This window comes from Elgaria multicarinata, chromosome 5 (assembly GCF_023053635.1).
Source record: "Elgaria multicarinata webbii isolate HBS135686 ecotype San Diego chromosome 5, rElgMul1.1.pri, whole genome shotgun sequence".
NCBI classification, from domain to species: domain Eukaryota; kingdom Metazoa; phylum Chordata; class Lepidosauria; order Squamata; family Anguidae; genus Elgaria; species Elgaria multicarinata.
In genome coordinates, this window is record NC_086175.1 from 100,181,850 (window position 1) to 100,197,841 (window position 15,992).

Sequence of the window (15,992 nt, forward strand, 5' to 3'; positions counted from 1 at the left end):
TCTCGGTGCCGTGGCCAACCCGAACGGAAGAACGGTGAACTGGTACTGGGATGCACCGATCGAAAACCGCAGGTAAGCTTGATGCGACTTCCTGATGGAGATATGGAAGTACGCATCCTTCAGATCCACCACTGCGAACCAAACTCCTTTTTGTAGAAGCTGCAAAATTGAAGTAACCGTTGTCATACGGAACTTCTTCAGGGTGATGAACTCGTTCAGTTGTCTTAAGTCCATGATCGGTCGAAGACCTCCATCTTTCTTCGGGACCGTGAAGTAACGGGAGAAAAAACCTTGGTTGATTTCCTCTGTAGGTACGGGAGAGATGGCTCCTTTCGATAGCAAGGTCTGCACCTCGAGTAGCAGAGGAGGGGATGGAGTCGTTACTTTCACGCCGGAAAAAGGAGGAAGGGCATCGAGCTCGATGGCATAGCCCGAGTTGATGATAGTGAGCACCCAGGAGTCTGATGTTATTGACTCCCATTGATGGTAATGGGGTGCTAGGCGGTTCGCAAAAGGGAGTGGATCTGGGGCCGAAGAGTCAAACCCGCTGCTTTTTAGAGAAGTCGGGCTGACGTTTTTCCTGCTGGAAACGACTCTGATAAGGCCGTTTCCTTTGAAGTTGTTGCTGCTGCTGCCTTGGTTGCTGGTATTGAGGCCGCTGCTGGTATTGTTGTTGTGGGGGAGGCCTTGTCCATCTTCTAGGTTTGTATTGTACAGGAGGGGCAGAAAAACCCATCTTTTTAGCAGTCGTACGAGCCTTATAGATGGAATCTAAGGTCTCGTCAGTTTTTGAATTAAACAACCCTTCGCCATCGAAGGGCATGCTTTCAATTCTGGCTTTTGTCTCGGTAGGGAGGTTGGCTGATCGTAGCCAGGCATGCCTCCTCAAAGAAATGGCCCCCATCATATTCTTTGAGTGGCAATCGACTTGATGCCTCGCAGTTGACAATTGTTGCCTCGCAATCGCCGAAGCCTCCGTTTGGAAGACCCTCGCTAAGTCTCTTTTATCCTCTGGGAGGTAGTCACATAGTGACCCCACTTTCTCCCAGAGGAAGAGCTGGTACCGTGCCATTGTTGCTTCGTACGTTGAAGCTTTGATACCGAGGGAGGATGCCGCGTAGATCTTTCTGCCCGCCAAATCCAACTTCCTACCCTCCTTGTCAACGGGAGCAGCATGAGCTCTTTGAGAATGACCCTGGGCTGATTCAACCACAATGGAATTCGGTTTTGGATGCTTAATTAAAAATCCAGCATCCCGTTCTTGAATCCTATAAAGAGATTCTAATCTCTTTGAAGCTGGTTGTGTTACCGATGGTGTCTCCCATGCGAGTTGTGCTGTCTGTTTGAGTGCCGGCGGAAAAGGGATCGCAATTGACAGACTAGTCTTTGTTTGAAAGACATCGTAGATGGGATCGACCTCCGGTTCGACCGCTTGTTCCAGGTCTAAGCCGAGTGCACGGGCCATCCTTAACATATGGTCCGAAAACCTCACCATATCATCCGAAGGTGATGAAGGGTCCTCTCCATGTACGTCATCATTAGGTGACGGTACCGATGCTGCTACAGTGTGTATTGAGTCCGAATCAGATGGGTAGTCACCCTCTGGGGATGATACGGTAACCAGTTGCATAGGATCCCGCTCCGTCGGTACCGTGGCAGCTGCAGCAGCTGGTGTCGAAGGGTGGCTTCGACGTCGAGATGGAGATTGATATGCTGATGGAGGCCGTAGCGGTAATTGGCAGACCCTAGTGGTAGGAGGAGGTTGAGGAAAACATTCCTCCTGCGGATAATGATAGGCTTGATCTGTATCATAGTATCTTTGGGTACGGTATCGATCCCAATCATAGAAACTCTGCCTGTCTTGGGGCTCAGAATATCGGGAGACTCTGTCCCAATCACGCCTCGGTGTTCGTCTAGGCGACACCTGCAGAGGGATTACATTCTGGGATGTTTGAGGTCTTGTAGGCTCCCGAGCCGAAGCTGCTGATGCGGAGTCTCGTAACTCACCCTCTGATAGACTAGGAGGGTGTGTCGGTACCGTCTTCCTCGGTATCGACTGAGGTCTCGGGGTCGAGACATGCCTCGATACCGTAACAGCGGTAGGAGGAGTTGTTTGCCCTCGAGGGGGCTCAGATAGTCTGGGAGAGCCATGAGAGGTTTTCTCCGCAGATTTCTTCTTCTTTTTCTTTTTCTTCTCCATTTCGGAGGAAGATTTTGGCGTTCTGGCCTTTTTAGCAATCTTTTTGGCTGCAGAACTTGCCAAAGACCGGCCAGGCGTCAGGGGTATCTGTGCCCTATCAATTGCTCTGGCTTGCACATTCGTCCCTGTGCTTCGGTCAGAAACGGACTTATCAGTTGCCGTTTTATCCATTGGAGCTTCTGTAGCTTTGAGGGCTTTCTCCCAAAGTATTGAGCGAAGGCGGTCTGCCCTGTTCTTTCTGGTCTGCTTCGTAAAGGACATGCAATGGTGGCACGCCTGTACAATATGGCCTTCGCCCAAACAAAGGACACAGAGGGAGTGTCCGTCCGTAGGAGGTAGTTTGGCTCCGCACTTGACACACTTGCGGAACGGGGCCTTTACTGCCATGCGGCAGTCGCGACCGTAGTCGCCAAGATAAACTATCTACAAGAATATAATAATAATTTTTTTTTTTTTTTTTTTTTTATAGATGAAAAGAGAAAAAGGGCGAAAAAGAAGAAAGCTGAAGAAAGCTGAAGAAAAAGGTAAGTAGAAAATATTTTTAAAACAGATTTAAGCAGAGAAACGCTAGAGGTTCAGTCTTTTGGTCTAGGCACGAGGGCGGACGACGAAGAACTGAGGGAAGGGCGGGAACCCCATGGACATGCGCAGTAGCGTGGGGGAGGGGTTCCCGCCAAAAACGTTCCACTCAGCTATAGAAGGTTCCGGTCTGGTCTCTGCGCAGGCGCAAAGCCCATATGTGTGATGCATAGAGACCACGAAGAAGAACCAGACTCCCTAGTCACTCATGGGCCGTTTCTACACCTGCCTTTCCCCCCGGGATCATCCCTGTGCATGCAAATGACACACAGGGGATCCCGGGAGCAGGCAGGGATGATCCGTCTATTTTCCTGGGATAATCCTTAGGTGAAGAAAGGGCCGTACACTCATCTCTCCAGATCTCTCTCTCTCTCATTCTGTACAAACACACATATACACCAAAGCATGCCAACACATTCTTTTTCTCTAAGGAGCAGCTCCCCACTCCCAAATACACTATCTCTCTCTGGTTCATGAACACACCGTATGCCCCATTTCTCTCTCTCTATGGAGCCTACCAGCCTGCTGGTCACTATCCACTCTTCCCTGCCCCCCACAGTTCCTCAAGCTTACTGGCAGCAGGTTTGCAGCAGAGCACTGGTCTTTGGATGGTCCACTCTCTTCCTTTCCTTTCTAATGAATGCTCTGGGTCTAGTAGCACCCAGATGCATTCTGGTGTGAAAAGGGTAGGGCAAATGGAGGCTAGTACCCTCCTATTTTCCAACTACTCAAGGTAAAACATATTTTAATTTTTTAAAAATAATCGTGAGGGGCAGAGCACCTTGGCAGTAGCCAAGGGAAGTTCTGGGGGCACTGTGACACCCACAGGTACCATACCATTAATCCCAGGCTTAAGAAACTTGGAAAGATGGCATAAAACATGTTAAATACATGTTCATCCTGTCATCGACCAGCAATCCAGGCATTTGTGACGTAAGCCCACTATATAATGTTTTGCTCAAAATGCTTAACCATCATGGTTTAGCATGTTGTCTAAACCAGGCCTTTGTGAGCCTCCCTCTCCTCCAGCATGGCTGTGAGGAAATAGAAAAGTTCTGCTTGCATTTTATTAAGCAGTTTATCATGACAACCATGTGTCTGTCCCAAATGGCATCTGGCACCACTCATGCTGCTGGGCACACTCTGGACCTTGTTTTCTGTGTTGGACAGCATGATAGTGATCTGAGAGTGGAGGAACTTTCTATAGTTCCGTTGTCATGGACAAATCAATACCTGATGGGGTTTAGACTTGCTGGCACTCAGAACCTCTGCAGGGGCAGAGTACTGATTAAGATGGTCTGCCCTAAGAGGCTGACGGATCCAAATGGTTTCCTGACAGCTCTTGGGAATTTTCCTGTTGCCTCGGCAGGCGATTCTGTCGAAGCTCTGGTTGATCTCTGGAATGGGGAAATGACCAGGGCAGTGGACACAATCACCCCTGAGCATCCTCTCTCACGAAGTGGAGCCACACCAGCCCCCTGATTTTCTAGGGAGCTGGCAGCGGTGACTAGAGCAACATTGGCAGGAAACTCGGGAGTGAATCCGATCAAACACGGGCTAGAGCCTATTTGAAGGCCTACTCCGCAGCAATACGGGCAGCAAAAAACTATTTTTCCTGCCACTATTGCGTCTGCAAAGAACCATCCAGTGACGCTGTTTCAGGTGGTCAGGGGTCTTTTACACACTGGCCCACAAGAGGAGAATTCAGACCTGTCAGCAGCCCGCTGTGAACAATTTGCCCAGCACTTTGCAGACAAAATCGCTCAGATCCCTCTGACTTGAATCTATAGTTCATACAGACCCAGTGAATGTAACTTCGGCACCTGCTCATCCAGCGTTATTGGATACTTTTCAATTTGTACAGCCTGAGGATGTGGACAGGATTCTTGGAGAGGTAGTGCCACCACATGTATGCTAGCTCCTTGTCATTCCTGGCTCGTAAAAGCAGCCAGAGGGGGACTGGCCGAGTGGGTAAGTGGAGTGGTTAACGCCTCCCTCTGCCAAGGCAGGGTTCCACCCTGCTTGAAAGAGGCGGTAGTACGACCTATGTTGAAAAAGCCCTCCTTGAACCCAAATGCATTAGACAATTAGACAATTACCAGCCAGGGACAGACCCAGAAGGTGGTGCAGGGGGACTTCTATTCCACTCCTTGGCCATTGACCTGTGGAATCCCTCATTGTTCCGTTTTGTCCACCATGTTATTTAACATATACATGAACCCATTGGGAGAGGTTTTCCAGAGTTTTGGGGTGCGGTGCCACCAGTATGCTGATGACACCCAACTTTACTTCTCCTTTCCACCCAATTCCAAGGAAGCTATTTCAGAGCTAAACTGGTGTCTGTCGGCAGTAATGGACTGAATGAGGGCAAACAAATTGAAGCTTAATCCAGACAAGTCAAAGGTGCTCCTGATCAGTCGTAAGGAAGATCAGAGAATAAGGATTCAGCATGTGCTGGATGGGGTTACACTCCCCCTAAAGACACAGGTTCGCAGCTTGGGTGTACTCCTGGATTCAGCCCTGAGCCTGGACTGCCCAGATTCCAGCGGTGGCCAGGAGTGCATTTGCACAGTTAAAGCTAGTATGCCAGCTGCACCCATTCCTAGAGATGTCTTACCTGGCCACGGTGACAAATGCCTTAGTTACATCCCGATTGGATTACTGTAACGCACCTACGATGGGGCTGCCTTTAAAGACTCTTTGGAAACTTCAGCAGGTTCAAAGAGCTGCAGCCAGAGTGTTGACCAGGGCTGGTTACAGAGAGCATACAACTCCCCTGTTTAAACAGTTCCACTGGCTTCCAGTCTGTTTCCAGACACAATTTAAAGTGCCAGTTATGACCTACAGTATAAAGCCCTATAAGGCTCAGGTCCACGTTATCTGAAAGATCGTATGCTCCCTTACAAGCCTGCCTATCCTCTGAGATCTTCAGGGGAGGCTCTTCTGTCGGTCCCACCACCATCACGCCTGGTAGGAACGCAGGAGAGGGCCTTTGAAGTGGCTGCCCCGGGACTCTGAAACTCCCTTCCCAGGGAAGCTAGACTGGCTCCCTCCTTGGTGTGTTTCCGGGGGCAGGCTAATTTTTTTTTGTTTCAGCTGGCCTTTGGGAAGAAGTCTGAACTTTTGTTAATGCACTGTTTATATATTAGACTTTTTAAAAAAACGTATTTAAAATGTTTTTAATTGTTTTAATATTGAAGGTTGTTTGTTTTAATTTTTGTATATCTCTATTTGTTTTAACTGTACATGTATTAATCTGTAAAGCCATCTTGAGTCCCAGTTTTTCTGAAAAGGCAGGATATAAATAAATATCACCATCATCATCATCACATCTGAACCCTAAACTGTTGTTAAGCTTAACTATGGTTTACTAAAACCAGCCAGCTTCATAAACCACATTTTGAAGACCATTAGTGAAGACCATAGTAAAGACCATTAGTAAATAACAATGAAGATTACGTGCAGTTTGTCCAAATTCATACATCAAGGATTTTTTTTTTCTAAACTGGGACAAATGTTCCAAAATTCTGCTTGCGGTTACACCAGAGAGGGACAAAGCTTGCCCAGCTTCATCTTTGCAATGCTAAACTATAGCTTAATGTTACATATGAACACAGATAATGTATCTTGGCAAGCTTGAACCTGCCAAAGAAGTGTTAGGAGATGATAACTTTACATTTAAGAAATGATTAAATCTGTATTGAATATTGTATCTATATAGACGACTGCAGTATTAATAAGGATAGAACTATTTGCGTGACCATGTACAACCAGCAGAGTTTATTTCTGGACTTGCCTAAGTAATATCTTTTTCCTTCATTATTTCCCACCACCATCATCTCAAATATCAGATTGCATCACCATAGCTGGCTATCATTTCTAAAGAAAACTCAGCAGAAGAGTTTCACATTCAAGCTTAAAATCTAAGTGATTGCCTTATTTGGGATCAGGAAGCATAAACTCTGAAGAAGCCTGAACTTGATATTTCAGCATCAATGGGATACATCGTTGAGTAAGTCCAGCATAATAGTTTATTTTTATATATGAAAAGATTTCATCTGAATGGTTTATCCACACAACTAATTTCCCCCACATTTTAAACATTTTAATTGAATTGTCAATCTATAAAGAGTCAGATTGTTATAACAGACTAACATAGCTACTCCTCTGAAAATTGTAAATCTATGTGAGCTTAACTGGATGGAAGAGCACGGAACTAAGACTATACAACTACTATAAACAAGAAGACATCACAGATCAACAGAAGAGCTGCTTTTGTAGATCTGCATCTAATTATCAGCTTGCCCTAAGTTGATCTGCTGTTCTCCCCACTTCCTGTGGAATGAAGAGCCTGGAACATGGTCTATGATAGCAACAAATGACAGGAGCCAGAAGAGTGCCATAAACATCTCCATTTGTATTGTAATTGTGAGCCATTTCAGGAGCCAATCTTGGCTGAAAAGCAGGGTATGTTTAAAGAAGCAAGCAAGATTAATTCCTTGCAATTATTTACAAACAAATTATGTACATAGTACATTAGGATTTTTTCTTTCTTTTATTTATTGGATTTGCACTCTGCTTTTCTACCAAAAAAATCACACCCAAGGCGGCTTGTAGGTACAATTAAATCTGATTAATACAATACATTGAAATACAATAAAACTATAACAGCACTCACCCCAACAGACCCACTTACTGGTAAAATACAGCTGTTTTGCTTGCCAGCAGAAGGACAGCAGAGAGGAACCGAATCTAGCCTCCCTTGGAAATGAGTTCCACAGCCTTGGAGTAGCCACCGAAAAGGCCCTCTTCTGAGTTGCCACCAAGCATGCCTCTGATAGTGCAAGTCTCAAAAGAAGGGCATCTCCAGAAGTTCTTAAAAACCAGGCAGGCTCATATGGGAGAAGACAGACTGTAGCCTGGTTCCAAGCCATATAGTGCTTTATGGTCATAACCAACACTTTGAATTCTGCTCAGAAGCAGACCAGTAGCCAGTGAAGTTGCTGTACCAAGGGAGCCACATGCTCCCTGGAACCAGCTCTGGTCAACAGTCTGGCCACAGCATTCTGGACCAGCTGAAGTTTCTGAACAGTTTTCAAAGGCACGCCCCCCGCCCCCCAGTAGAGTGTGTTACAGTAGCCCAACAGGATGTAACTAAGGCATGCATGGCTAGATCAGACATCTCAAATTGGGCGCACTTGGCACACTAGCCTCAGCTGTGCAAATGCATTCTTGGCCACTATTGAGACTTCAGTATCCAGGTTCAGGGCAAAGTCCAAGAATACACCCAAAGTGCATGCCTGAGTCATCAAGGGGAGTGTAACCCCATTCAGCAAAGATTGAATCCTTATTCCCTGATCTTCCTTTCAATTGACCATTATTAAGGGAACCAAAGCAGTGTCTGTCCCATAACCAGGCCTGAAGCCAGATTGAAATCGATCTAGATAATCCATCTCATTCAGAAATCCCTAGAGCTCAGAAGCCACCTCATGCTCTAGCACTTTGCTCAAGGATAGAATATTGGAGATTGGACAGAAATTATCCAATACAATGGGCTTCAACAAGAGTTTTCAAACAATGGTTTTATCACCACCTCCTTTAAGCAAGCCGGAATCACACCTTGCAGTAAAAAGGTGTAAAGAGGCCTTTGTTTGTTTGTATTTGTTTCTCCCAACAAGAATCATACTAGGAGTGATCCTGTGGATGCCAAATGCTATATTGCAACCAATATATTGCAACCAAGTTTACAATCATTTTTTAAAGTGTTCATTTATGAAGTTAAGCTTGGTTCAAAGCTTCTCAGTTACAAAATAAAGGTAGTGAGAGACTTTTCCACATATGTTTGCCTCTAAGGAAGCTCCTCACAGTAATAGGAACTGCCCCCTCCTTAGCTCCCTCCCTTGTAAACTGTCAGTGGACATGTGCCTATAAACATAAATCTTTTGTTAGCAAGTTCTTCTGTTTGCAACTCTAGTTTCATGAACTGAAACTTTTAGTCCTACTTTCTAAAATAATAATTTATTCTAATGACAATCCTCTAAAATCGAAGTACTGTAAAACCTCATTCAATGAATTTGTAACAGGCATTCTGCTTTCCTTTTCTGCCTTCCTAATAGGTGTCTTGTAAATAACATCAGAAATTTAGCCAAATGCATCTGAAGAATGGCATGTGAATAGGATTTCAGGGATTTCCTCCTCCAAACCAATTTCTTTAGCCAACCCATCCTTGCATTCCCTTTATATTTGAAAGCCTTACAAAAGTAACACTAAATATAAAAGCCAATTTTAAATCATTTCTTGACACTGTTTATTCTTTATTATGTTACTTAATAATCTCAACTGTCAAGCTGGAGAAAAGTGGGAGTTGCTTCAAGTATCACTCCTTAAAATTCCTCAGGAAGACATGCCATTCTCCTTTACTTAAAAAACTAGCAGAAGCCAAAAACTATGGCCAGTGCTTAATTTCTTAAAAGGGAGGGCTGAATCCCAAACCTACTTGAAACTCCTCTCTTCATTGAATTGAGGCCTCTGCGGTATCTCATCTATGGGGCCTATTGAGATATGAGATTACATGGCAGCAATGGAATGACAACCTGAATGCTCTAAACAGCACTGTATTTTGCACTCCTTAACCACTTGAAAACTGGTTCCAGAGTCTGGTCTGGGGTGGGTAATCTCATGCCAAGGGGCCAAATCCATCCAACCTGGGATCCAAATAAGATCCTCCAGGATTCCCCAAGGCCACAGTACCCTCTTCCCCTGGCCCCAACCACTGATTGTTTGGTAGTCTCCCAGTTTTTGTGCAGTTTCCCCTCGTTTTAAGAGGTTGAAATGCCTCCCTTAAGGATTAGTTACTAGCACTTTTGCTTTTGGCCACATCCACCACTGCATTGCAACCCCAGAGAGCTTCTCCAAAATTGAATTCAACCCTCAAGTTGAAAGAGGCTGCTGACCCATGGCCTAGGGGCTACTTCAGATACTACATTTCTCAATGGAAGTAATTTCAGTGTAGGAATGCACCTGCATGTAGGTTGCACATGGGTGTAAACCATTGCATGCACATGTGGTGTCCAATGTTGGGAAGATGTGGGCAATCACAGCCAGGGCCCCTTGTGCATGCAGTGGTTGATGTGTGAGTAGCATTATCACACTTTATGATGATGCAATTAGCCTCTTCCCTTGGCAAACTCTGAAGCAAGAAGGGAGAGCCCCTTCACAAATTAAGGGCAATGGCTTTGCACACCTAAGAGTCACGCTGGGTCAGACCAAAGATCCATCTAGTCCAACATACTGATCACACACTGCCCACGGGAAACCCACAAGCAGGACACAAGTGCAACATCACCCTCCCACCCATGTTCCCCAGCAACTGGTGTACATAGATGCTGCCTCTGATACTGGACATAGCATAGAGCCTTCAAGACTAGTAGCTACTGATTGCCTTGAACAAGTTTGAGGACTCCTGTTCCTTTGACATCCTTTGACACATCTCTAGCTCTTTTACATCCGAGTAGGCTTCTTCCCAAAGAGGCACTTGTGTCCCACCACCACCCAAGTTCAACTTTAAAAAAGGAAAGAGCCCTGAGCACTGCCTGGGGATGAGCTTTCTCCTCAGGATGGGAGGCTGAGGACTTCAGAAAATGGGCGTCAAAGGGGAAAGGGGTCAACACCAGTCAGGAATGTGCCGTTCACCCTCCTTTTGCAGTTCCCAAGGAGGATGTTAGGAGTTTTCGAGGGCAACCTCTCCCCAAGTCAAAGGGGAGGCGAAGGAAGCTCGCTGACGTGTAAAAGCTGCAAGGCACCGGGATTTATTTCGCCCACCCCCGCCTAAAACAGACGCCCGGCTCCCCAAGGCGCCCTGACGCTGCCCCCTGAGGGGAGAGAGAGAGAGAGAGGCCGACGACCCTCCGCCTCAGTGGGCTTCCGGGCGGGCGCCAAGGAAGAAAGGCGGGAAAGCCGATCCTCCCGCCAGCCTCCCCCTCCCCAAGGGCTCCCTCACGCACCTTTCTGAGCGGCCGCGTCCCGCCGGAGCAACAGGAGCAGCAGGAGGGAGGCCACCGCCTGCCGGGTCCCCGGGGGGAGCGGGCGCTCCGGGCTGCTCACCATACCCCGCGTCTCCTGCGCACCAGCCGGCAATCCGAATGCATCCCGAGCGGGGCCACTTGACTCGACTCCTCCGGCGGCCGAGGGCGGGAGCCAAGCGCGCCGCCTCCTCGCCTCCTCGCCCGCGGATCCGACGGACGGGCGGGCGGGCGGGCGGACGGACGCCCCCTCCCCTTCCTCTCCTTCCCCCACCCACCAACCCACCCCGCTCGCTCCCACCGCCCCCGATGGGCGCAACCACTTCCGGGTCCGGCGGCGGCGGCTGCCCCAGCTGCGGCTGCAGCCGCCCCTTCCCCGCCTCCTCCAGCCCAGAGACCCCCGGCGCCTGGTCTTCGGCTCTTTCCCGTTAGAGTGGCTGCTGCTGCTGCTGCTGCTGCTGCTGCTGCTGCTGCTGCTGCTGGCGCCTTTCCACACAAGCCGTAGGCGGCCGAAGCGAGGTGGCGGTGCCAGGCAGGAAAAACAACAGCCACGCTACTGTGGCACCTTCAAGGCTCACGGGGGTGTACCATGGCAGAAGTTTTCGCGGGCAGCAGAGCCCACTTTGTCCAGCGCGTGGAAATGTTATGAAGGAAAACGAGTTGTCCAGAAAGTACTGAAATAGCGAGGGTCAGGGTGGGCGGGAAAGGCGGCACAGGATTCGCCTCAGGAAACAAGGCATCAAAGAAATTCAAGGCAGATAAAAGCGCATAGTTAAACTATGAAATTTGCTACCACAAGACGTGGTTGCCACCAATTTGGATTGCTTTTAAAAAGGGTTAGACAAATTTCCTGGAATATAAAGCTATCAATGGCTGTTAGTCCTGATGGCTATGTGATAGGTCCAGTATCCGAGGCAGTATGCCTGTGTGCACCAGTTGCAGGGGAACATGGGTGGGAGGGTGCTGTGGCATTCACATCTGGCTTGTGGGATTCCCCTGGGCAGTTGGTTAGCCACTGTGCGAACAGAATGCTGAACTTCATGGATCCTTGGTCTGATCCAGCATGGCTATGTTCTTATGAGCCTGTTCATGAGAAAGCTGGTGGTAATGACTCAAGGAAGGAATGGCCCTCTCCACATGCCCAAAATAATTTGTATTTGCTACTAAGGCAAGAACCCTGATACTGAAAATGGGGCATTGGGGCTCCCTTGTGAACCCTGGCTCAAAAAGACGCAAGGGGTGCCTTTCAGAAAGAACATAAGAAGAGCCATGCTGGATCAGACCAAGGGGCTGTCTTGTCCAGCACTTTGTTCACACTGGCCAACCAGCTGTCAACCAGAAAGCCACAAGCAAGGCACAGGTGCAGCAGCACCCTGCTGCCCATGTTCCCAAACAACTGATGTATATAGGCTTACTATATACTACATAGGGTTACTATACAATAACTAAAACAACAACCCTGCACTTGGTAAGCAATCCTGTTTTTGTTCTTCTGTCACAAAGATGTCTGATTGAAGTATGCATTCTGGATTAGTTATTCTGAAATGATTAGCACCCCTGTTCCATATTCACAATCATGGTTTGGAATTCACACAAAAGAATGCACTGGAGGGAGTGGGAGAATATAAGCAAATGTAAAGTAATACACATTGGGGCAGAATTTTTTTTTGCCGACTTCACAAATATGATGGGAACTGAGCTGGTGGTGACTGGCCAAGAATGCCCATTCTGCTGTGCCAGGCAAAGCCTAGGCATGGGGAGGGATTTGTGGGCGGAGCAAGGGAGAGACTGGCCATCCTGCATTGGGCAGGATTTCACGCCTTTGGACTGGGAGGGGACTTGACCAGATATAAGCTGGTCACTCACCCCTGGAAGACCCTCTTCCTCGCTTCCGCGGGGCCGAGTAGGAATTTTTTGCTCACGTTCTGAATTGGACGTGAGTTGTTTTGCCTACTCCACACTGTAAGACAGTTTGGGAGCATAAATAGGCGAATCTGGCTGCGATCTAATTTGGTCACATCTAATTCATGGCAGGTAGGGATGGGCATCCAGAGGGAACTGAATGGCGAGCATTCATAGGCACTGTTACAGTGATAGGTGATTCCCGAGGGCTCCCAGTGTTGAGCCTTGTGGCCGGGCTGGGGATAAGGACCATCTATGAGACCGACCTCTCTCACCCACCTTGAGCCTAGGGGGCATGGGTTGGGGGTGACAAGGGAAGGTCTCCCTACCCCATCAGGGGATGGACAGCAGGGCGGCGAGAAGTAGAGCGCCACCTGCTGGGCCAAGAAAGCTCGCCCCTTTGCATACAAGGTCTGCTTGCAGGCTTGTCTGGATGCCCGACAGGAACCCCTTTGCAGATCTTGAATAAAAGTGGCCCAGTTTAAATCCAATACATTGTGTTGTCTCTTATTTCTTGTGTCCGCCCCACAAAGAGATCTTGGGTTTGTGGTAGACAGCTCAATCGAAATGCTGGCTGAGTGTGTGGCTGCTGTGAAATAGGCAAATTCTATGTTGGGTATAATTAGAAAAGGAATTGAAAACAATCCTGCCAATATCATGCTGCCCTTATACAAATCTAAAAACTTTGGTGTGAATACGTATGGAATCCTGTGTACAGTTCTAGTCAGTCATTGCACTTTAAAAAAGGATATTGTAGAGCTGGAAAAGGTGTAGAAAGGGGAAACCAAAATTATCACGGGGCTGGAGCAATTCCCATACAAGGAAAGATTACAACGTTTGGTACTGCTTATCTTAGAAAGAAGGCGAGTAAGTGGAGATTTGATAGAGGCCTATGAAATTATGCATGGCGTGGAGAAAGTGGATGAGGAGACATTTTCTCCTCATAACACTAGTGCCTGGGTCATCCAATGAAGCAGAATGGTGGGAGATCCAGGACAGATAAAAGTACTTCTGCATATAACGCATAAAGTATAGAATTCACTGCCATGAATTAGTGATGGGCACCAACTGGGTTTTAAAGTGGATTAGATAAATTTATGAAGGATAACGCTATCACTGACTACTGATCATGACAGCTATATACTACCTCCAGTATCAGAAGCAGTGTGCCTCTGGGGACGTTCTCCAAGCTTGCATGATTCGACTCTTTACATCAGAATAAGCATGTATAGCCCCAATTTAGATCGGGACTATGGCAATCCAGGAGGAGGGTACTTAAACTTCCCCCTCCCATTTTCATCCCAAAATTCCATCCTGTGGGAATTTAAAACCAAATCTCTTTGGACTCAGAGGCATTAACCAATAGTGCCTGTAACTGATATAACCACAGTACACGCAGTTTAAAAAGCCATGGGTGCATAAAAATCTTATATTACCGTATTTCTTTGATTGTAAGACACACACTCATTTTAGTACCACCAACAGGAAAAAAAAAACCTAAGACACACCCGCGATTCTAAGACGCACCCCATTTTTAGAGATATTTATATGGAGAAAAAAGTGCGTCTTAGAATTGAAGAAATAGGGTAACACTATTCTTGCTGACAATGGGAAAGCACAGGCTTATTAACTTTGTCTTTGTGGTATTAGAGGTTCTGGGGTCTTGTACTTTTTCCATCAACACATCTATCCAGACTGAGGCATACCCAAACTTATTACTTTTTATGCAAAATGGCACTCAATAATTTCCTATGTATATGGAAACTTATTCATTGCCCTTCTCTGCAACATAAATCTTTCTGTTTTGGTCTTATTACTGTGTAGATTGATATTCTGTGAAAATATATTGTAATCACATGTACTTTCACTCATTTCATTGATAATTCCGGTATTTTTCCAATCCTGTAGCCTCTCTTGTTCATTGCTATTCTTTCTTTTATAATCTTGTTAACATGGAAACTTTGTTAATAAAAGCAATTAAAAATAACGAAAAACAGAGGATGTAATAACTGTAGAACACATTGCATTTTCTCATCAAAAAACTGTTGAAGCTTATTCGGAAAATGTGATTTCCCTGTAATGGAATCATCAGCTGGGAGAAAGGCTTTGGATTCCCACCCCTCTGCAAGGGAAGCACTAGCTTAGAGAATAATATTTGGATTCCCCACAACAGCTGAATAAGGACTGCACATTCCTTGTGCAAATAAAACCATTGTCTGGAAACGCTCTAGCTGCTTTATTGTACAATGAGTTTTCCTTGTTGCCAGGAAGATTCATGCCACAATGATCCAGTGAACATCTAAGGGGCCATAACGGTTTTTTGGGTGCTTTCTTCCCTCTAAGTTTCTCCAGGATTATGGTTCATTGCTCTATTTAAATTTATGTTACAATACATGCAATCTATGTGGTTTAAAGCAAAAAAAAAAAAAAAGAAGTATAAAGCAGAATTCTTAATACAAGAAAGCACAAAAGCATACAGCACAAAAGATTAAAAGGCGGTTTTATGTTTTATCTAAGCATAATTCAGCTTTTGCTTTTGTCTTGACTTTATGGAACTTCCACATGCAGGAATCTCACATCTAAGTCTTCAGATCAACATGAGATAACCATAATTGCCTCTTTGATGTGTTTTTATATGGCAATTTTCTTTGATCTCCATGTGACTGGCACACTATTTAAACATTTTATCAATAGCTCTGTTCCTTCCTGTCTGCACATAGATGTCTAAAGTCATTAGCATCTCTTTACCCTCATCCAGAACTTAGTTGGATTAACCTAACAATTCTTAATGCAATTTCTTCTCACCTATTAAATGAAGCCTTCTTTGTGTATTTGGTTTAACTACCCTGTTTTCCACTTCTGAAGTAAATCCGATAGTCACAAGTTCTTGTTTTCTGTACAATCATTATATATGGTGCAGCCTTGAAAACAGAGGGACAGGAACTGGCATAGCATAGTGGTAAAGAGCACAAGCTCTCAAATAAGTTGATCCCGGTTCAAATTTCAGCTCAGCTATGAACTCACTGGAGATTAGAAAGCTGGCCAACCTTGCATGGTGCCATTACACATTAAAATTAAAAACTATTTAAAAAAAATCTCAGGACAACACTGTGTCCATCTGATGAAGTGGACTGCAGTCAACAAAACCTTAACAACGATAAATTTGTTTGTCAGGTGCACAAAACTTGCTGTTTTCCCACAGAGACGAAACCCACCCAATTATTGTTTTTGTAATAATTTAAAAACTTATTTTCTGTCTTCCAATCTGTGAGATGATTGTTTCAGAAATC

At 46.0% G+C, this 15,992-nt stretch overlaps 1 protein-coding gene across 2 annotated transcripts in view; it reads right to left on the bottom strand.

The window, feature by feature from the left end:
* DCBLD2 (discoidin, CUB and LCCL domain containing 2) overlaps positions 1-10,931 on the bottom strand; it is a 48,982-nt gene extending 38,051 nt beyond the window's left edge. For both annotated transcript variants that reach the window (XM_063127633.1, XM_063127632.1), the window contains exon 1: positions 10,783-10,931. In XM_063127633.1, the coding sequence (XP_062983703.1) occupies positions 10,783-10,885 (103 nt within the window). In that variant the 5' untranslated portion in view covers positions 10,886-10,931. The remainder of the gene's footprint in view (positions 1-10,782) is intronic.
* Positions 10,932-15,992: the final 5,061 nt, after the last annotated feature.